This window comes from Hemitrygon akajei, chromosome 3, assembly GCF_048418815.1.
Source record: "Hemitrygon akajei chromosome 3, sHemAka1.3, whole genome shotgun sequence".
NCBI lineage: Eukaryota > Metazoa > Chordata > Chondrichthyes > Myliobatiformes > Dasyatidae > Hemitrygon > Hemitrygon akajei.
The window spans coordinates 30,059,637-30,081,639 of record NC_133126.1 but is presented as its reverse complement, the minus strand read 5'-3'; the positions used below and the strand labels follow the sequence as shown (position 1 = coordinate 30,081,639).

At 44.9% G+C, this 22,003-nt stretch overlaps 1 protein-coding gene across 1 annotated transcript in view; it reads right to left on the bottom strand.

Moving 5' to 3' along the window:
- Window positions 1-8,676: 8,676 nt before the first annotated feature.
- LOC140723009 (coiled-coil domain-containing protein 170-like) overlaps window positions 8,677-22,003 on the bottom strand; it is a 101,928-nt gene continuing 88,601 nt past the window's right edge. Inside the window, exons 10-13 of the mRNA XM_073037643.1 lie at window positions 19,722-19,895; window positions 15,006-15,215; window positions 14,155-14,391; window positions 8,677-8,970 (exon numbers count right to left, since the gene is read on the bottom strand). Of these exons, the coding sequence (XP_072893744.1) occupies window positions 8,677-8,970; window positions 14,155-14,391; window positions 15,006-15,215; window positions 19,722-19,895 (915 nt within the window). The remainder of the gene's footprint in view (window positions 8,971-14,154; window positions 14,392-15,005; window positions 15,216-19,721; window positions 19,896-22,003) is intronic.

Genomic DNA, 22,003 nt, shown 5'->3' with positions numbered 1-22,003 from the left:
AGTTTCAGGTCCCATGTCTAAAAAAAGGATGTGCTGGCTTTGGAGAGGGTCCAGACAAGGTTCACGAGAATGATCTCAGGACTGAAAGGATTAACACATGACAAGTCTTTGATGGGTCTAGGCCTGTACTTGCTGGAGTTCAGAAGAATGAGGGGAGAGATCTCATTGAAGCCTATCGAATATTGGAAGTCCTAGATAGAGTGGATGAGGAGAGGATGTTTCCTATAATGGGGGAGGCTAGGACCAGCGGGCACAGCCTCAGAATAAAAGGACTTCCATTTAGAACAGAGATGAGGAGGAATTTCTTTAGCCAGAGGGTGGCAGATCTGTGGAACTCATTGTCACAGATGGCAGTGGAAACCAAGTCATTAGGTATATTTAAAGTGGAGGTTGATAGTTCTTGATTAGTAAGTACATCAAAGGACATGGGGACTAGGCAGGAGAATAGTTTTGAGGGGGAAAATAAAAGAGCAATTCCAAGATAGGGCTGGCGATATATGGCGATGCTTTGCAGTCAGCTCACAAAACCTCTGAACTGCAATCTGCAGCCTATAATTTCCCTATAAGAAACAAACTTTTGCACCGTCTAAACAAAGCAGTGATTTTATGATACCCTGAAGGATTCGGCAAACCAGACTCTCGGCAATGCAGGTACGTCACCTTGAACCAGACAAAGGTTGTCCATCACTGGAAGAGGGAATACCAGGGTGCACTTCACGCCAGGTTAAAGCGTTGAGGCCTGACATCAGAAAACAAGCCAGTGTTCATCCCCAATACTCCATGCCAGTCAATCGCCCACCTGAACCTGTCCCGTTGGTCTGCATTTGACCCTTTTGCCTCTCTTCTCCTTCTACCATTGGACAGGAGGTACAAGGATCGTGGGTCCCATGCCACAAGTTCAGGAACAGTTGTTGCCCAGCAACCAACAGGCTCCTGGATCAGTGTGGACGGCTTCACTTGCTTCAGCTATGAACTGACACCACAGCCTGAAGACTCGCTTTCGGGGAATCTGCCTTTGTTGTGTGTTTTTTTTCATGGATTCTATGGTACTTCATCATTTTTCTGTGGGTGTCTGCAAGAAAATGAATCTCAAGGTTGTATGCTTTGAACTTTGAAGATGGAATGGCAGAGCAAACTTGATGGGCCAAATAGTTTAATTCTGCTCATATGTCTTATGGTCTATCCCTGGCCCTGCTCATTGAAAAGGCCCGAGAAGTAGTCCTTGTCCCCCGGCCTTTTGTTCCCATGCATATTCTATTTTAACTGTTTGGTTTCAAATCTTTGGCTGCTTGTTTGACTATGTCTTGTTGACATTGGCATCACCTTCATGTGGGAGGAGCTGGACTTGGAAAAGTGGGAATTCCCATCTCTCCGACAACAGTGGCTGCTGAATTTCAGCATCAGAGTCCCAGGTTCCACCCTCAAATGCTGTCTGTGTGGAGTTTGCATACTCTCCCTGTGAGCGCATGCGTTTCCCTGGGTGCTCTGGTTTGCTCCCTCATCTCAAAAACATGCGGAGTCACAGGATGTGGATGAAGTTTAGAATCTTAGGGGGAGCCATGTGGGGATTCAAATAATCCAATAGGATTAGTGTAAATGGGTGGTTGAACCATGGAGAGCATTCTAACTGGTTGCATCACCGTCTGATATGGAGGGGCCACTGCACAGGATCAGAAAAAGCTGCCGAGGGTTATAGATTCAAACAGCTCTGTCAAGGGCACTAGCCTCCCCACCATTAAGAACATCTTCAAAAGGCGATGCCTCAAGAAGGCAGCGTCCACCACGAAGGATCCTCACCAACCAGGACATGCCCTCTTCTCATTACGACCATCGGGAGAAGATGCAGGAGCCTGAAGACTCGCACTCAAAGTTTCAGGGACGATCCATGAACCCATGGACTCTACCTCACCAGTTCGTTCTCTTTCTCCACTACTTATTTATTTTTTAATATTTCTATTTGTAGCCTATAATAATTTTTTATGTATTAAACTGTACTGATGCCACAAAACAACAAATTTCACAAATTATGTTAGTGATAATAAACCTGATTTTGATGTATGCGTGCTTATTTGCGTGTTTGTGTGTACCTGTGTTTGTACTTCAGTGTGCACCTGATTGTATGCACGCCTGTGTGTGCTCACACACACGTTGTCACCTAGGACCCGTCACCGCGAATCCAGTCCCAGTCACTCGGGAAGCGCCACATCACACAGAATGTTTGGCTCAATTCTGAGCCAGAACAAACTTGGAACTAGTGTGTCTCTATTCTTCATTTGATTCTCTATAAAACCACAGCAAACACAGAGAACCAGTGCCTTGGATTTTAAGACTACTATTAGCATGATGAGTGTTTGCACACTTGAGTGCTTGGTGGTGGGTGCCAATGTTTTTTTGCTGGTGGGGAGGGGGTTTGTTGCTTTGTTGCTGCATACATGTGGGAGGGAGGGGAGCTGGGAGGCTTTGGGGTTCTAACATTTAACCGTCATTCATTCTTTGGGGGCACTCCTCTGTTTTCGTGGATGGCTGTGAAGAAAAAATCATTTCAGGATGTACATTGTATACATCTCTCTGACATTAAATTGAATCAATTGAACCTACAAGGAAAGTACCAGCAATGGCAGAATGTGGTAAATTTGTATTTTCACATGGCATTCCATGTTCTCACATGCACTGTGACACGTGTTCTTTCACATATCCACTTACATGTTTAGTTGACTGTACATGTGCTGCTGTGTACATGTGATTGTGTGTGTATACATACAGCAGGCTTGTATGTGTGAGTGTAGGTGTGTCTGGTTGTGTTCCTGTGCTTATTTGTATATGAGTGATAGTGAGATCATGTATGTGTGTGTGTGTCTGTATGTGTATTTGTGTGTGTTCAAAGGTTCATTTAATGTCAGAGAATGTATACAGTGTACAACCTGAAATTCTTACTCTTCAGACATCCACAAATCAAAAATCACATAGAATGAATGTTAGATGTGTCTGTGTGTGTTTCTATATGTATGTATGTGTGCATGTGTACCTGTCTGTCTGTGTGTGTGTGTGTGTGTGTGTGTGTTTGTATGCAGGTGTGCTTATGTGTGTATGCACGGTTGTGTGTTTCTCTCTGTGTGTAGATATATGTCTGAGTTTCTGGTTGAGCATCTGTGCTTGTAAATGTCCTTAAGTGTGAGAGAATTTGTGATCATGAGTGTGTGTGTGTGTGAAAGGAAGTGAAAGGGTTACCTTTGGGCTGGGAGGTGTGACAAGGGGGTGCTGCAGGGACTGATGCTGGACCCCAGGGGTTTACCACGGTTAACATAAGAGGATCACGTGTGATACATTCAAACTTGTTGATGCAAAGCTGGGTGGCAATGTGAGATGTGAGGGGGATTCAGGAAGGCTTTGGAGATATGCACAGGATAAGTGAAAGAGGAGAGGGCAGGTAGAATTTAATGTGGAAAACTGGGCTCATTGGTTGTCCCAAAATCAATACCGAAAAGGATTTGACTGAAACATTAACTGTTCTTCTCTCTTCATAGACACTGCCTGACTTGTTAAGTTTTTCCAACGCTTTGTTTCTGAACAAGGTCCATAATTGTTTGCAGTGTGTGCGCACATGTGCTTGTGTGTTTTCATGTGTGTTAGTATGTGTAAATATGCACATGTGTGCATCTATATGTGTATGCATATGTTTGTGGTGCATGCTTGTGTACCTGTGCAATTATGTATGTATGTGTGTGCATGTGAATGCTTCTGTTTATGTCTGTCTGTCTGTGCAGTTTTGTGTGCCTATATGCGTGTGTACGTGTGTGTGTGTGTGTGTGTGTGTGTGTGTGTGTGTGTGTGTGTGTGTGTGTGTGTGTGTGTGTGTGTGTGTGTGTGTGTGTGTGTGTGTGTGTGTGTGTGTGTGTGTTTGGTTTTGGAGGTGCCCAATAAAGTGACAGTGTTCAGGTGACACAGACACATACCCGGTGCTGAATAGGATGATGCACAGTTATATCTTCATTACTGGTGCCCACCTGCCATTTGGCTGCCAATTTGCGGTTTAATAGATAGATAGATACTTTATTCATCCCCATGGGGAAATTCAACTTTTTTTCCAATGTCCCATACACTTGTTGTAGCAAAACTAATTACATACAATACTTAACTCAGTAAAAAATATGATATGCATCTAAATCACTATCTCATAAAGCACTAATAATAGCTTTTAAAAAGTTCTTAAGTCCTGGCGGTAGAATTGTTAAGCCTAATGGCATTGGGGAGTATTGACCTCTTCATCCTGTCTGAGGAGCATTGCATCGATAGTAACCTGTCGCTGAAACTGCTTCTCTGTCTCTGGATGGTGCTATGTAGAGGATGTTCAGAGTTATCCATAATTGACCGTAGCCTACTCAGCGCCCTTCGCTCAGCTACCGATGTTAAACTCTCCAGTACTTTGCCCACGACAGAGCCCCGTGGGTAACCACCATTCCCTGATGACAAGCCTGCCCAACAAAAGCTGACCCACCCCATCAGATCCGCTATCTCTCCATCAGACCAGTCAACGTCACCACTGGTATCAGATATTCACCCACAGCTGGAAAGGAAATTGTTGTTCTACTGTCTAATTACAATCTAACCACATGTTTGTTAAAATGTGTTGTTTATGCAGGTCTGACCTGTGTTTTCAGATTTTCACCTTTACTTTTAAGTCATTTTTTAAATTGCCAAGTGTTTTTGATGGCACATTATTAAAGGCACAGCATTTGCTGAAAGATTAACGTCAAAAAGGGTTACCATTTTCACGCAGAAAACACAGAACAGTACAGCCCTGGTCTTGCCTTTTGTCCCACGATATTACGTAGAACATAAACATTACAGCACATTACAGGCCCTTCAGCCCACGATGTTGTGTTGACCTTTTAAACTACTCTAAGATCAATCTAAGCCTTCCATAGCTCTCCATTTTTCTATCAATCATGTGCTTATCTAAGAGTTTCTTATATGCCATTTAAAATTAAGTGCCAATATTGATGCCAAGTTATACTAACTGTCGTCATCCATATCTTGTCTTGTCCATACTGCACCAACCACCGCCACTGGGCTATAAACGTACAGGAGCACTGTGTGGTTAAGTGCCTTGCTCAAGGACACACACACTGCCTTGGCTGAGGCTCGAACTAACGACCTTCAGATCGCCAGCCCAAAGCCTTAACCACTTGGCCGTGCGCCTCCATTCTCCTCATGTTCATTGTCTACTCTTGTCCTCTGGCTGGTAGAGGTGGTGGGTTTGGAAATGAAGCTTGGTGAGTTGGTGCAATGTGATCTGTAGGTGGTGTAAGTCTTGTCAAGCACCTTCACTCTGTCTGCCGCAAGAGGCAGCATTTTCCAGTGGCCAATTCTGACATGTCAGTCTATGACCCTCTCTACCGCTACGATAAACCCAAACTCAGGTTGGAGGAGGAACATCTCAGCAATTTCCCCAGCTTTCATTAATTTCTCCCCTTCTCTCTTTTTCCTTTCCCAATTGCCCCTTCTCTTCTCCTCACCTGCCCATCACCTCCTGATTTCTCTCCTACTCCCTTTCTCTAATGTTCCACCACCTTCTCCAATCAGATCCCTTCTTCTTCAGCCCTTTGCCTTTTCCACCTTTCTCCTCACCAGGTCTCATCTAACTCCTGCCAGTTTGTGCCCCTCCTCCCCCCCCACCTTCTTTTTCTGGCTTCTGCCCCCTTCCAGTCTCAATGAAGGATCTTGACCCGCATTTTTATTCCCCTCCATATTTGTTTCCTGATCTGCTGAGTTTCTCCTGCGATTTTGTGTCTGTGGCTCTGGACTTCCAGCATCTACAGAATCTCTTGCGCAGTTGGTACAAAGTGTTGCTCCCGTGGAGTGAGTGACTGGTGGTGGATAGATGGTGGTGTCCTGTATAGTGTCAGACTTCTGGAGTGTTGTTGAAGCTGCTCTCTTGCAGGCAAGTGGTGGGCGTTGCATCACACTCCCCAGTTGAGGCTAGTAGGGAGTAAGGGGGGGTGAGTTACTCACTGTAGGATTCCTACCCTCTGACCTTCTTCCGATGCCACACTGTGTACGAGGCTCAGAGAAAACCCTCAGGATATTGATGATGGGTATCACAGTGATGGTACTGGCATAGAATGTCAAGGAACACCAATGAAGTGGATAGTTTCTTACAATAGTTTCATTATCATCGTTACTGATCCTGACATTTATTAAATTTTTAGTTAATTTCCATCACGATTATTTTATCCACCAGCCCCATTGTGGGCAAAACCCTTCTCTGTATCATGGACATCTTCAAGATATGGTGCCTCAAATTAGTGATATCCATCAATAAGGATACTCATCACTCAGGACATGCTCTCTTCTCTTTACTACCATCAGGTAGAAGGTACAGGAGCCTGAAGACACACACTCAACATTTTAGGAACAGCTTCTTCCTCTCTGCCGTCAGATTTCTGAATGGTCCATGAACTCATAAACACTATCTGGTTATCTTAAGAACATAGAACAATACAGCACACTACAGGCTCTTTGGCCCTCACTGTTGTTATGACTCTTTAATCTACTCCAAGATCAACCTAACCTGTCCCTCCCACATAGCCCTCCATTTTTCTATCATCCATGTGCCAATCTAAGAGTCTCTTAAATGTCTCTGATGTATCTGCCTGTACCACCAGCCCTGACAGGGCATTCCAAGCACCCAGAGCACTCAATGTATAAAAACCTGCCTCTGACATTTCCCCAACACACACAAAATGCTGGTGGAACACAGCAGGTCAGGCAGCATCTATAGGGAGAAGCACTGTCGACGTTTCGGGCCGAGACCCTTCGTCAGGACTAACTGAAAGGAAAGATAGTAAGAGATTTGAAAGTAGACATTCCCATTCTGATATGTCTATCCATGGCCTCCTCTACTGTCAAGATGAAGCCACACTCAGGTTGGAGGAACAACACCTTATATACCGGCTGGGTAGCCTCCAACCTCATGGCATGAACATTGACTTCTCTAACTTCTGTTAATGTCCCTCCTCCCCTTCTTACCCCATCTCTGATATATTTAGCTTTACCCCCCTCCTTTTTTCTCTTTCTTTCCGCCCATCACTCTGCCTGTTCTCCATCTCCCTCTGGTGCTCCCCTCCACCTTTCTTTCTCCCTAGGCCTCCCGTCCCATGATCCTTTCCCTTCTCCAGCTCTGTATCCCTTTCACCAATCACCTTTCCAGCTCTTAGCTTCACCCCACCCCTCCAGTCTTCTCCTATCATTTTGCATTTCCCCCTCCCCCTCCTACTTTCAAATCTCTTACTATCTTTCCTTTCAGTTAGTCCTGACGAAGGGTCTCGGCCCGAAACGTCGACAGTGCTTCTCCCTATAGATGCTGCCTGACCTGCTGCGTTCCACCAGCATTTTGTGTGTGTTGCTTGAATTTCCAGCATCTGCAGATTTCCTCGTGTCTGACATTTCCCCTATACTTTCCTCCAATCACCTTAAAATTATGCCCCTTGCATTATCCATTTCTGCCCTGCTCTGTTTTGGCACTTTGTTAAAATATTTCTTAGTCTCGCTCATAGTATTTGTTTATGTCTGGCACTGTACTGCAGCTGCAAAACAACAAACTTCACAAGCTACCTCAGTGATACTGAACCTGATTCTGCTTCAGGAAGGCCCAGAGGTTTCCGTAAAGCACACCAGAACAGAGCATTTTATTGGAAGAAAATCTTTGAGTTTAAAGGATCGGTGGTCACAAATAAGCTTAAACAGTTTCTGTGGAACGACGGATGACTGCAGTACTCAGAGTCACTACACAGCCATCACCCATCAGGCTTTCCTTACCCAGCTCCAAACTCTAGAAGGTGGACCTGGCCTGGGGACTCCAGGGCATTTGTCACATGAGCTCCCATCCTCCAGTGCCACTCCCATGGGAGTGCTACATGGTTGGTGGTGGGAGGGATCATCCACCCCCCTCCACCAAATACCTCAGCTCTGTAAGCAGATGAAAACTTATCTTTGTTAGTCAGGAGAATGAGTTGAAGAGCCCCAAGGTAATGTTGCCGGTTATGAAACCCTGGCTAGATGACATTTGGAGTATTGTGTTCACTTCTGGTGTCCTCATTATAGGGAAGATTTGGAAGCTTTCAAGGGGGTTCAGAGGAGATTTACCAAGATGTTGATGGATCAGAGAGCATGTCTGATGAGGAAAGGTTGAGCGAGCTAAGGCTTTTCTCTTGGGAGTGAAGGATGAGAGGTTACTTGATAGAAATGTACAAGGTGATGAGAGGCGTAGCCAGAGACTTTTCCCCAGGGCAGAAATTGCTAATACAAGGGGACAGCATTTTAAGGAGATTTTAGTAGTGTATAGGTCAGAGGTAGTTTGCTTTACACAGAGAGTGGTGGCTGTGTGGACCGCCCAGCCAGTGATGGTGGTAGATGCAATTAGATTTGGAATATTTAAGAAACTCTCACATGGCTAATAGAAGAATAGAGGGCTGTGTGGGAAGGAAAGGTTAGATTGATCTCTGAGTAGGTTAAAAGGTCAGCACAGCATAGCAAGCCAGAGGTCCTGTACTGTGCTGTAGTGCTCTGTATTGGTCAGGCCACAGTGCTCTTGGAGAGAGCGAGCACAGAGCAGAAGGGCCGAGTGGTAAGCTTCTGCGCAGTGGCCATTAACTGTGGTCCACATCGTGCTCTCGTTCAGGGGGCCTGGTGAAGGGGTAGTGCTGGGCTGCCCCAGACATGGCCCCGGTGCGGAGAGCCGGATGGGATGGTGTTTTGGCCCCAGCTGGGAGGGGGGCTGTGTGAGGGCCCCAGTGCCAGGCGTCCCCCGAGCCCATCAGTAGGCCCACGCTGGTGGGAGACCACCCGCCGCTCTCTGCTGTGAGGCTGGGTGAGGCTCTTCAGCTGGAGATAGATCTTGTCGTCAGGGATGGCCATGGTGTTTGTGTCGAATCCCAGCGCTCTCGCCACAGACTCCCGGAAATCCACCAGCTGCAGAAAAACAGACAGTCGCTCACCAGACATTTGCCCACTAGATGTGTTCTTACTAGACATTTACCCACTGGATATCTTCTCATTGGATTTTTGTCCACTGGGCATTTTTCCACTGGATGTTTGCTCTCTGGACATTTGCCCAGTGGACTCTTACACACTGAATGTTTTCCCATGGACATTTGCCCACTCGATGTTTTCTCAGTGGGCATTTACCCACCACCTTCATCTCAGTTTTCATGGAATCATAGAACTGTAGAGAACAGGAGCACCATGTTGTGCCAGACTAATTAAACTAATAATTAAATGTCTGACTGAACTAATCCGTCTGCCTACACAGTGTCCATATCCCTCCATTTCCTGTACATCCATGTGCCTAAGTGCCTCTTGGATGCTTCCATCATCTCACCCTCCACAACCATCCGTGGTAGTGTGCTCCGGGCACCCACCAGTCTCTGTGTAAAAACATTGCCTGCACTTCTCCTTCGAACTTATTCTTTCACTTTAAATGCCTGTCCACTGGAATTAGACATCACAATACCAGCTGTTTACCCCTATCTACGCTTCTCATAAGATCATAGAATCAGAGAGCACCACAGCACAGAAACAGGTCCTTCAGCCCATCTAGTCTGTTTTGAACTGTTATTCTGCCTTGCCCATCGGCCCAGACCTGGACCACAGCCCTCCATACCCCTCCCATCCATGTACTTATCCAAACTTCTCTAAAATGTTGCAAATTAACCTGCATTCACCAGCAGCTTGTTCCAATCGCAACACTCTCTGAGTGAAGAAGCTCCCCCTGCCTCAGGTAATCTCAGTGGAAAAAGCCTGCTTGCATTTACCCTGTCTATACCCCTCATGATTTGGCATACCTCTATCAGGGCTCCCCTGAGCCTCCACCATTGCAGAGAAAACATCCCAAGTTTGTCCAACCTCTGCTCATAGCCTCTAATCTCGGCAGCATCTGGTAAACCTTTGATGGATTCACGGTCAGCATAGACTGGCTGGACCGAAGGGCTTGCTTCCCTGCTGTCTGAGGCTGAGCCTTTATGAGGCATCGGTCAGTATCGTGAGCAGTTTTGGGCCACCTATCTAAGAGAGGGTGTCCTGGCACTGGGGAGGGTCCAGATGAGAGTCACAAAAATGATCCTGGGAATGAAAGGGTAACATAGAGTATGAGGAGCATTTAATTTCTCTGGGCCTGTACTCACTAGAGTTCAGAAGAATAAGGGGGGGATTTTCATTGACTCCTACCGAATATTGAAAAGTCTGGATAAAATGGGCTTGTAGAGAGTATTTCCTATAGTGAGGATGTCTAGGACCAGAGGACACAACCTCAGAATAGAAAGATGCCACTTTAGAACAGAGATGAGGAGGAATTTCTTTAGCCAGAGGGTGATGAACCATTGTCACAGACAGCTGTGTAGACCAAGTCATTTGGTACATTTAAAAGGATTGATAGGTTATTGATTAGTAAGGGTGTAAGGCAAGCGAATGGGATTGAGAGGAAAAATAAATCAACTGTGCTGGAATGGTGGAGCAGATTCAAGGGCCAAGTGGCCCAACTCTGGTCCTAGGCCTCACAAACAGGAGAAAGTCTGCAGATCCAAAGCAACACACACAAAATGCTGCAGGAAGTGCAGCAGGTGGTCAAGAAGGCCAATGGAATGCTGGCTTTTATTGCTAGGGGGATGGAGTATAAGAACAGGGAGGTCTTACTGCAGTTGTACCGGGTATTGGTGAGACCACACCTGGAGTACTGCGTGCAGTTCTGGTGTCCATATTTAAGAAAGGACATACTGGCTCTCGAGGCAGTGCAGAGAAGGTTCACTAGGTTAATTCCGGGGATGGGTGGGTTGATGTATGATGAGAGGTTGAGTAGATTGGGACTCTACTCATTGGAGTTCCGAAGAATGAGAGGCGATCTTATTGAAACATATAAGATTGTGGAGGGGCTTGATCGGGTGGATGCGGGGAGAATGTTCCCAATGATGGGTGAAACTAGGACTAGGGGGAATAATCTTAAAATAAGGGGATGCCGTTCCAGGACTGAGATGCGGAGAAATTTCTTCACTCAGAGGGTAGTGGGGCTGTGGAATTTACTGCCCCAGAGAGCTGCGGAAGCTACTACACTCAATAAATTCAAAACGGAGATAGACATTTTCCTGGATAAAAATGGCATTAGGGGATACGGTGAGCGAGCAGGTAAGTGGACATGAGGCTAGGTTTAGATCAGCCATGTGATCTCCTGGACCAGTTTTCGATAGCCTGGATGGGTCGGAGAGGAATTTTCCAGATTTTTTCTCCTCAATTGGCAACTCGGTTTTTTCCCCCCGGGTGATCACATCGGTTTGGGCGGGATGAATAATAAAATAAAATGGGCGGCATGGTGCCCTGTTGGTTGGCACTGTTGCCTTGTGGGATTCGGTGAAAACTAGAGTTAAGATTGGATCAGCCATGATCTTGTTGAATGGCGGAGCAGGCTTGAGGGGCCGATTGGCCTACTCCTGCTCCTATCTCTTATGTTCTTATGTACAGAAAAGAGTAAACAGTCAAAGTTTGGGGCTGAGACCCTTCATCTGGTCCTGATGAAGAATCTCGGCCTGAAATGTCAACTGTTTACTCTTTTCCATAGAAACTGCCTGGCCTAATGAGTTTCTCCGTTATTTTGTGTGTGTTGCTCCAATGTCTCACGGGCAAAGGACTGGCAGATGAGGTACAGTGTTGCCAAGTGTATAGTCATGAACTTTGGTAGTTGGAATAAAGGCATAGACTATTTTATAAATGGACTGTAATCAGAAGTGCAAAGGGATAAAAATGAGCCAATTTATCCTTGGACATATGAGCCCTATGCACAACCTTAAACTGTATTAATGAATGTTTAGCACATATAGATGATGTATTAACTAATTGAAGAATTTTATCCCAATTCTCAATAGGGATAGTAAGGTTAAGTTCTCTTTCCCAATCATTTTTAATCTTATAGAAGGGCTCTGAACATATCTTCATAATTATATTGTAGTTTTGATATTAGCCCTTTCTGAGAAGGATTTAGTTCAAACAAATTCTCCAAAATACCTGAAGACACAAAATTTGGAAAAGTAGGAAGTACAGTATTTAAGAAATTCCTAATCTGTAAATATCTAAAAAAATGAAATCTAGGCAAATTATATTTATTAGATAATTGTTCAAAAGACATAAAACAATTATCCAAAAATAAATCAGAAAATCGTAGTAATCCTTTAGTCTTCCAAGCTGAATAAGCTTGGTCTATAATAGAAGGATAAAAAAAAGCAATTGGATACAATAGGAATATTTAAAACAAACTGAGTCAACCCAAAAAATTTCTGGAATTGAAACCATATACGTAAAGTATGTTTAACTATCGGATTGTCAATTTGTTTCGGCAATTTAGAAAGAGCAAAGGGAAGAGAAGACCCTAAAATAGAACCCAATGCAAATCCTTGTACAGATTTAATTTCCAGGTTCACCCAATGAGGGCTAAAAGATAAATCCCAATCCTTTAACCAACATATCAAATATCGGATATTAACTGCCCAATAATAAAATCTAAAATTAGGCAATGCCAATCCACCTTCCTTCCTTGCCAATAAAAATTGGCTCATTTTTATTCCTATATAAATCCTATTTGTGACAGATGTCATTCTGAGATAGCGTCTTTAACTCATATGTTCTGGTCGTGTCCGCTTTTGAAAAAATATTGGAAAGACACTTTTGATATTATTTCTACGGTATTGAACATTGATTTACAACCTCATCCTATTACTGCAATCTTTGGTTTACCAATGATGGGGTCAATCCATTTATCTTCTTCTGCTTGTTGAATGATTGCATTTCTTACATTAATGGCTAGAAGATCTATTTTGTTGAATTGGAAAGAAATTAATCCTCCTACCGTATTTCATTGGTTTTCTCAAACTATGTTATGTCTAAATTTAGAAAAAATTAGAAGTGTTGTATTTGATACTTCTATTAAATTTGAAAAGATATGGAGACCATTTATTCAATATTTTCATATGATGTAATATGACCCTGTTCCAAGCCTATTTGTTTTTCCAGTTTCAATTTTATATATGTTGAGAGGATCGGAGCTGACGACACTGATGATTTTGTATTTTTGTGAGATATTATAAACAGCCCTTTTTTTCCATTTTTTCTTTTTCTCTTTTTTCTTTTTTCGTTTTTTCTTTATTAGTTATTAGATTATTAGATTAGTTTTTTTGCATAAATTTTTTTTCTTTTTCTTTTTTCTGTTTTTTTAAATATATATTATGATATACCTAGGTTTGCCTTGTTTATTTGTTACTTGTATCGTCCATGATTTGGGAATACTCATTTATACTGTAACTATTGCTTATGTATTCTTTCATGTTCAGTTGAAATATGTATGTTTGTAATCCCATTATCTATGTATCAATTTTATTTTGTTGATATTAATAATAATAATAAAAAGATTGAAAAAGAAAGAAAGAAGTGCAAAGGGGCTTAGGCATGTAGGATTTCCCTAAAGGTTAGCTGCAGGTTGAGTAAAACAAATGCAATGTTAGCATTCATTTCAAGAGGACTAGAATATGAAAACGAGGATGTAAAGCTGAATCTTTAGTGGTAGGAGAGCAATCACTTGAATTGGGTATGATGTCCTCCTAACCGAAGGGGTTGTCGATTAGTGGGTGAAAAGGCTGATCTGGGATTCACCTCCAGGATGTTAAGGTGGACACCCTTAATGGAGAATACCTATGCATGTCACTGTACATGGGGAGTCTGATGCGTGAGCTTACAAGGGCATGCGGTGCTTGACAGACTGGGGTCAGGGCCCAGTGGCATGGAATGCAAAATGACTGCGGACCCTTCTCAGCTGCAGTTTTCCTCCGCCTTCACTACCATTGTGATGTGTCATCATCTTCCACCAGCTCCACCACCGAGGCCTTTATAAGGCATCGGTCAGTGCACTTGGAATATTGTAAGCAGTTTTGGCCCTTTATCTAAAAAAGAACGTGCTGGCATTGGAGAGGAAACAGAAGAGGTTTATGAGATCCTAGGAATGAAAGGGTTAATGTGTGAGGAGTGTTTTATGGCTCTGGGCCTGTACTCGCTGGAGTTTAGATGAATGGGGGATCCTTATACCTCAGAAATATTATCTTACGGTTTTATAGCAACTCCCACCTGCCTCTCCCTACGTGCCACCACCTCCAGGGCTTTTCGGGCAGAGTGAAGTTCATTGCTGAGGGCTTGGGTCAAGCTCTGGGCCTGGCTGTTCCTCTCCAAAGCTCCTTGCTCAACCTGGTCCAGCTCAGAAGTCAGCGTCACCACCTTGCGGGCCGCTTTATCCTTGACCGACTCCAGTTTCTCCAGCGATTCCCTAAGCCTCTGGTTGGTCCGGTCCTGCTCCCTGCTCTTTGCCTGGGGAGAGAATCACCATTGGAAATCTTCCATCTGAAGGTCCAGTTGTCGCTGGGGTTAACGCCCATTCCCATCACAACCTCTGCCCCATTGGGGAGAACTGCCAACACCAGGTGCCCCTACACACACATGTACATGTATGCACATTGAGCTACATTGTGTGGCATGTATATATCTATATCTTAACATGCAGGATGTGAGAAAGCACGGTGTTCCTCAGTGTATTGTTGAGCCCATGTATCAGTGTGTATCTATGAAAACGTGTGTAACTGAGGATACACATATTTGTGTGTATCTACTGTGTGTGTAAACGTGTGTATCCATGGGTATCTGTGTTTTCCATCTCCCAAATGGATCTGTAGATCCCTTCTGCAACTCCTTAAACAGGATCCCGTCACACTTAATTAATCTACACTGGGTCCCTCAATGCTGGATTCCCACATCAGATCTCCAACACCATCCCCCATATCAGATCCCTCCTGTACTAGACCCCCCTACCCCACCATCTCCCCACATGAGATCCCACCCATATCAGATCCCTCCTACAAAAGATCTCCCACACTGGATACCCTCCACACACCAGATGCCCCCACACCAGAACCCCTGCCCCTTACCTTCAGAGCTGTGATTTCCTCGTTCTTCTCTCTCAGACTTCGGTTCTTCCTCTTTGCCACATCCAACTGTCCTTGCAGCCTTTCCACGTCCTTCCGCAGCTCGGCCAGCCCACCGCCCTGCCCCTCCCTCGGCTCCAGCTGGCTGAGTCTGTCGGTCAGGAGCTGGATGTGCCGCTTACTGCTGGCCAGCCTCTCCCTCTGAGATGTCACCTGTCAATGAGGGGTGGGGGGTGAGCCAGGGGGAACCGTACACAGAGAAACCACTGCATCTGTGGAGGGAAATGTACCGTCTACGTTTTGGGTCCAGATCCTTCCTGTGGGCTGGGTACACCCGAAGGATCTCAGCCAGAAACACCGACAGTCTATTCCCCTCCACAGGTGCTGCCAGACCCACTGAGTTCCTCCAGAGCCTGTTGTGTGTTGCTCCAGACTCCAGTGTCTACAGCCTTCAATGTCCACAGGGAAACCACTGCACAAATTACGTCTGTTACCCAGAAAGTCCCCGGTGGGATTTACTTAGCTTGTCAGAGCAGATCTGGTCCAAGCATTACACCGAGGGTGGGGGCTTGGTAGCACAGCACTTGGTGTTACGCTTAACAGCATCAGCAGCCAGGGTTCAATTCCCGCCACTGTCTGAAAGTAGTTTGTACGTTCTCCCCATGGACACGTGGGTTTCCTCAGGGTGCTCCGGTTTCCTTCAACTTTCCAAAGACGTACAGGTTAGGATTAGAAAGTTGTGGGCGTGCTGCTTCAACGCTTGAAGCGCGGTAACACTTGTGGGCTGCCCCCAGCACATCCTCGCACTGTTGACGCAAACACACACCTTGCTGCATGTTTCAATGTTTGTGTGACAAATAAAGTGAATTGTTATCTTTTTTATCATTCCCAACATCTCTCTCTCTCTCTCACCCATTCTGCCTTTGAATGGAAAATCCTACGAACGGTAGTGGATTCAGCCAAGTACATCACGAGTAAACCCGTCCCAACCATCGAGCGCATCTACATGAAAAGCAGCTTCAAAGATCCTCACCACCCAGGCCATGCTCTCTTCTCGCTGCTACCATCAGGTAGAAGGTACAAGTGGCTCAAGATTCACACCACTAGGTACTTAGATGGAAAAAATAATGGAGGGCTACGTAGGAGCACCCACCCCCAGTGCAATGTTTTGAATAAATCTGCCCTCAAAAGCTAAGGAAAGTATTAGAGTGATCTTGGAGTTAGCGAAAAGGTCTGCACAACAACATTGTGGGTCAAGAGGCCTGTACTGTGCTGTTCGATTTTCTAGAGAGGGGAAAGATTTAAAAGGGACATGAAGGCAGATAGAGGGTTGTAGGTATAGGGAACAAGCTGCCAGAGGAAGAGGTAGAGATAGGTACGTTCATGTTTCAAAAGACTAGTACTCTATGACATTTGGACAGGTACCGTTGGACATGGAGTAGGGCTTTTAGCTCATGATCATGAAGGCAAGTTAAACTAGAAAGATATCAAATGCCGGCAAATGGGGCTAGCTTGGGTGGGTGAGTTCAACATGGGCGAATGGGGCCAACAGATGTGCTTCCATAGCAATGCACCCAAAATGCTGGAGGAGCTCAGCAGGTCAGGCAGCATCTATGGAGAGAAGTTTTGGGCCGAGACCCTCCATGAGGACTGGGGAGGGTCTGTGTGGGTCTTTTTCTGTGCTGCATGGTTCTGTGACTCATAGTTGGATCCAAATTTCTCAAGCGATGTGAATGAGTCTTTTAAATGAAAGGTTGAACTTTAAACTGGGAGATGCAGCGATCTGATGTGTTTTTCTGAAAGTTTAAACCTTTGGCACCTTTCCAAAGGAGGGGGAGCATGTGAAATCTGAGCCATAACAACATTAATGCATATTATTTACCTCAACCTGATGGCTTTAGCCTAATCAGTGAGCCTTATGTAACAATACACCTAACCAGAGCGGATACAAAAAGCCGAACCTGGGGACCTTTTACTGTGTTGCCCTTCCTCAGCCCATCAATTACTCAAAAATGCAGTGATATTTTTCTTCTGGGGTCAATACAGCATACTAAATGTCACACCTGCAGCTGTTGTACCTGCTATAACCCTCAGAGAATGGATTAACAGAGCAGAGCCCTTTCCTTCTCTCTGGTAAACATCAAGGCAGGTGGGTGAGAGGGGATGGGTTCACGTCAGCAGCACTCCTCTCTGGCCCCACAGAGGTTGAAGAAAATATGAAGACTTGGATTGGAGCGAAGAATCGTGGACAATTATTTTTAAAGTACTCCATGTTCTAGTCGAACAAAGTGCTTGTAAAGGCGAAGATTACATTTTATTAGAGGCTTCAGCCTCTCAAAGTGAATAGATCACCTGTTCAAAGCCTGCAAGCTGTACAAAGTGGGCTTAATTACCTCCAGCAGCTCAGCCTAAATCTTCTTCAAGGGAAGCTGACTGATCCTGGCTCCATGCATTGAACGTAGAAAACAGGCCCTTCAGCCCGTGATTGTGGAGACAATTTAAACAAATTTTATCTGCCTGCATGTGATCCCATCCCTCCATTCCCTGGATCTTAAACACATCTTAAATGCATTTACTAAAGGCACATTAATTTTTCTAAAATTGATGAGTCATAATCATAGAGCCCCACAGGACAGAAAAGGCTCTTCAGTCCATCCAGCCTGTGCTGAACTGTTCTTCTGCCTAGTCTCATCGATCTACACCTGGACCATATCCCTCTGTATCACCCCCATTCACCTGCTTATCCAAACTTTCTTAAGTGTTCTAATTGAACCCACATCTACTACTTCCACTGGCAGCTTGTTCCACACTTGCACCACCCTCTGAAAATGTATGGTCTTACAGGAGGTTCTTATGGTCTTATAGGAGATTGGGGCTGAGAGGAAAATGGATCAGCCATGATGAAATGGCGAAGCAGACTTGATGGGCTAAATGGCCTAATTCTGCTCCAGTATCTTATGGTCTTAAGTTTCCCCTCATGTTCCTCTTAAATATTTCACATTTCTCTCTTAACCCATGACCTCAGGTTCTAATCTTGCCCAACTTCAGTGGAAAAAGCCTGCTTGCGTTTACCCTATCTATACCCCTCATAATTTTGTATACCTCTATCAAATCTCCTTGCAATCTCCTACACTCCAGGAGATAAAGTCCTAACCTATTCAACCTTTCCCTATAACTCGGGGAACTTACCTATAACTTTTTTTCCTTCATGGCTAAATTTGTAAAATTTAACTTTAACATTCATTAACAATTACCAAATTACCAAACCTTGCTATCCCTGCCTTTGTTCCTCCATGGACATTGTGCCTCTGACTTTGGGCTTTTAAATGACTCCCACGTGTTTGATGGTTTGGGATCTTTCTCTGAACGTACAGTCGAACAGTAGAGCACATCCCGTCCCTTTGGCCTACGATGTTGCACTGAACCTTTGACCTACTCAAAGATCAATCTAACACTTCCCTCCCACACAGACCTTCATTTATCTATCATCTGTGTGCCTGTCTGAGAGTCTTTTAAACATCTCCACCACCACCATGTGCAGGGTGTTCCATACACTCTGTTTATCCACCCTATACTTTCCACCAATTATCTTAAAACTATCCCCCCTCGCAGAAGACATTTCCACCCTGGGAAAAAGTTGCTGACTATTCACTCTATCAATGCCTCTTATCATCACGTACACCTCTATCAGGTCACCTTTCATCCTTTGTTTTAAAGAGAAAAGCCCTAGCTTCAGTCTATCTGCTTTCCCTAATTATGGCTTTTTCACACCTTCACTGCATACTGCCTCACGCTGTGGTCTACAAGAGGATGAAAAGGAGATACAATCTGCACATCGATACACAACATGATGTGTGCCTGATACCAGGACATAGGCAGCTACAAACTGTTTCCAGCAAGCAAACAGTGCAGCTTTGACTTAGAGCAAATCACCATCTAAACTCCCCTGTCACTTGCTCTCAGAGCAGGGTCAACCCAGCTTAGATGCAGAGTAAACCTCCTTCTACACTGTCCCCTCCACACTCCTGGGGCAGGGGCAACACGCAAATTAGAAACCACTCTGCATTATCCTATCAAACACTCTGAAAATGAGAAAGACATGGGTTAGACACAGAGTGAAGCTCTCTCCACACCGTCCTGTCACACACACCTGGGACACACAATGAAGCTCCCTCCAGATTCTCCAAACACACACTCCTGGGATCAGACACAGAGTAAAGCCACCTCCACACTGTCCCAACACACACTCCCAGGGTCAGATACAGAATGAAGATCCCTCCACAGTGGCCCATCACATATTCCTGGGGTCAGACATTCAGTGAAACTCCCTCCACACTGTCCCATCACATGTTCCTGGGTTGACACACAGAGTGAAACTTCCTTTACACCATTCCATCCCATTCCTGGAGGTCAGACACTCAGTGAAGCTTCCTCTAAACTATCCTTCTAAAAACATGGAAATAGATTGTTAGTTGATGAACCATTTTGTAAATAAAGCCATATTCTTGGATAAAGATGATTCCAGATTGGTCTGATTTAACAACACACTAGAAACAGACTGAATAGGCTTCACTTGCTCACTTTGGACTAGGGTTAGGGGGTTAAGGGGTTAAGGTGTGCACAGATGTGTGACCTTGGGAGTTAACATCATAGTGAAGCCGTTCTCTCTGTGCCAACAGTAGCAGTAAACAGCAGACAGCTGCCAGGTTGGACAGTGACCTTTTGCTGCAGGTTCTGTAGGAACTCATTGCTGTCATCTGTCCTCTCCCGCTCGATCTCCGCCAGCACCCGAGCCCTGGCCAGCAGCTTCTCAGCCTGGTCCTCCAGGTCATCTATCTGCACGTCTTGCTCCATGTTCATCGCCTGGGCTAGCCCACGCAGGAATCTGGTGTGCTGAGAGAGAGCAAAATAACATGACAGATTTCTCAAAGGCAACAGAGAACAAAAATAAAGTGCAGGATCAACGGGGAGAGGCAAAACTCGGGCTTCCCAACTGCCTGAAATCATGGTAGTGTTCCTGCACTTCACCAGCCTCCTTCCTATCACTCAGTCTTCACCCCAGGAGTCTCTCTGCAGCACCATTAAGCATATATGCAGCTGTATAAAACTTTGGTTAGACCACATCTAGAACACTGTATGATTGCCCCATTACTGGAAGGAGACTGAGGTTTTGGAGATGGTGTAGAAGAGGTTCACCAGGATGCTGCCTGGATTAGAGAGTCACAAACAAGTGAGAATCTGCAGATGCTGGAAATCCAAACAACACACACAAAATGCTGGAGGAATTCAGCAGGCCAGGAAGCATCCTTGAAAAAAGTACAGTACTTTTTTTCATAAATGTCACCTGGCCTGCTGAGTTCCTTCAGCATTTTGTGGATTAGAGTTTTAGCTTAAGGAAGAGGTTGGACAAACTTGGGTTATTTTCACTGTAGTGGCAGAGAGTGAGGGGAGACCTGGTTGTAAAATTATTACAGGCATCGATAGAGTTGATAGTCAGGCTCCTTTTCCTGAGGTGGAAATGTGAAATACTTGAGGACATAGATTTAAGGTGAGAGGGGGAAAGTTTAAAGATATGAGGGTCAAGTTTTCTACATACAGAGTGGTGGGTGCCTGGAATGTACTGCCATGGAAGCTGGTTGCCATGTAGGATGGACGTGGTGGTTTTGGAGGGGTTCACCAGCATCATAAACACAGCAGATGCTGGGAATGCAGAGCAGAACACACAACATGCTGCTCTCGAATAGAACGATTTATCCTGAGAACAGGTACGGGACAGGCACAAGTGACTGGGTGGGAAGTGGGACAGTCAAGATTGCTGTGAGAGTCCGTAGGTTTGTAAAAGGTAACAGAGATAGTGATATGAAGGGGGGATCTCATTGAAACCTATTAAATGTGCCTCTAGAGATGGAGAGAGAGAGAGAGAGAGAGATCGAAAAAGAGAAGAGAGGTGTCCAAGATGGGCCAAATAAATTTAAGGGCAGGGTGGAAGTTGTAGGCAAAGTTGATGAAATTGATGCGCCCAGCAGGAGATTGCAGGAAGCACACCCATGCTGAGCACAGAAAGAGTAGGGGAGCATTTCCAGTGAACATGGACTGTTCGATGTAGCTGACAAAAAAGCAGGGAGAGCTTGCACTGCCTGCATCAGAGGTTTTGAGCTATAAGGTAGAGGTTGGATAGAATTGAATTGCTTTCACTGAAGAGGCAGAGACTGAAAGGAGACCTGATAGAGGTTGATAAGGTTATGAGAAGCTCTGATAGAATAGACAGCTGGTTCCTATTTTGCAGAGTCAAAATGACCAATAGAGGGCATGCATTTAAGCTAAGAGGGGGGAATTCCAAAGGAGATGTGTGTGGCAGATTTTTTACATAAAGAATGGTGGGCGCTTGGAATGTGCTGCTAGGGGTGGTGGTAGAGGCATTTAAGAGGCTGTTAGACAGGCACATGAATGTGCTGGAAATGGAGGGATATAGATTGTCAGAGCTTTCATTTTAAGAGGACTAGAATGATGAGGTCAGACCACATTTGGAGTTTTGTGAGCACTTTGAGCAAAGGATGAGCGGACATTGGAGAGGACCCAGAGGAGGTTTATGAAAGTAATCCCGGGAAAGAAATGGTTAATGTATGAGGACCACTGAATGGCTCTGGTCCTGTACTCACTGGATTTTACAAAAATGAGGGGGGTATCTCTTTGAAACCTATTGAATGTTGAAAGGTCTAGATAGTGTGGACATGGAGAGGATGGTTCCAATACTGCAGGAGTCCAGAACCAGAGGGCTACACCTCAGAATACAAGGGCATCCCTGTAGAGCAGAGATACGGAGGAATTTCCTCAGCCAGAGGGTAGTGAATCTATGGAATTCATTGCTGCAGACAGCTGTGAAGACCAGGTCATTGGGATATTTAAAGCAGAGGTTGATAGATTCTAGATTAGTATGGGCATCAAAGGTTACAGGAAGAAGGCAGGAGAGAGAGGTTGAGAGGGATAATAAATCAGCCACA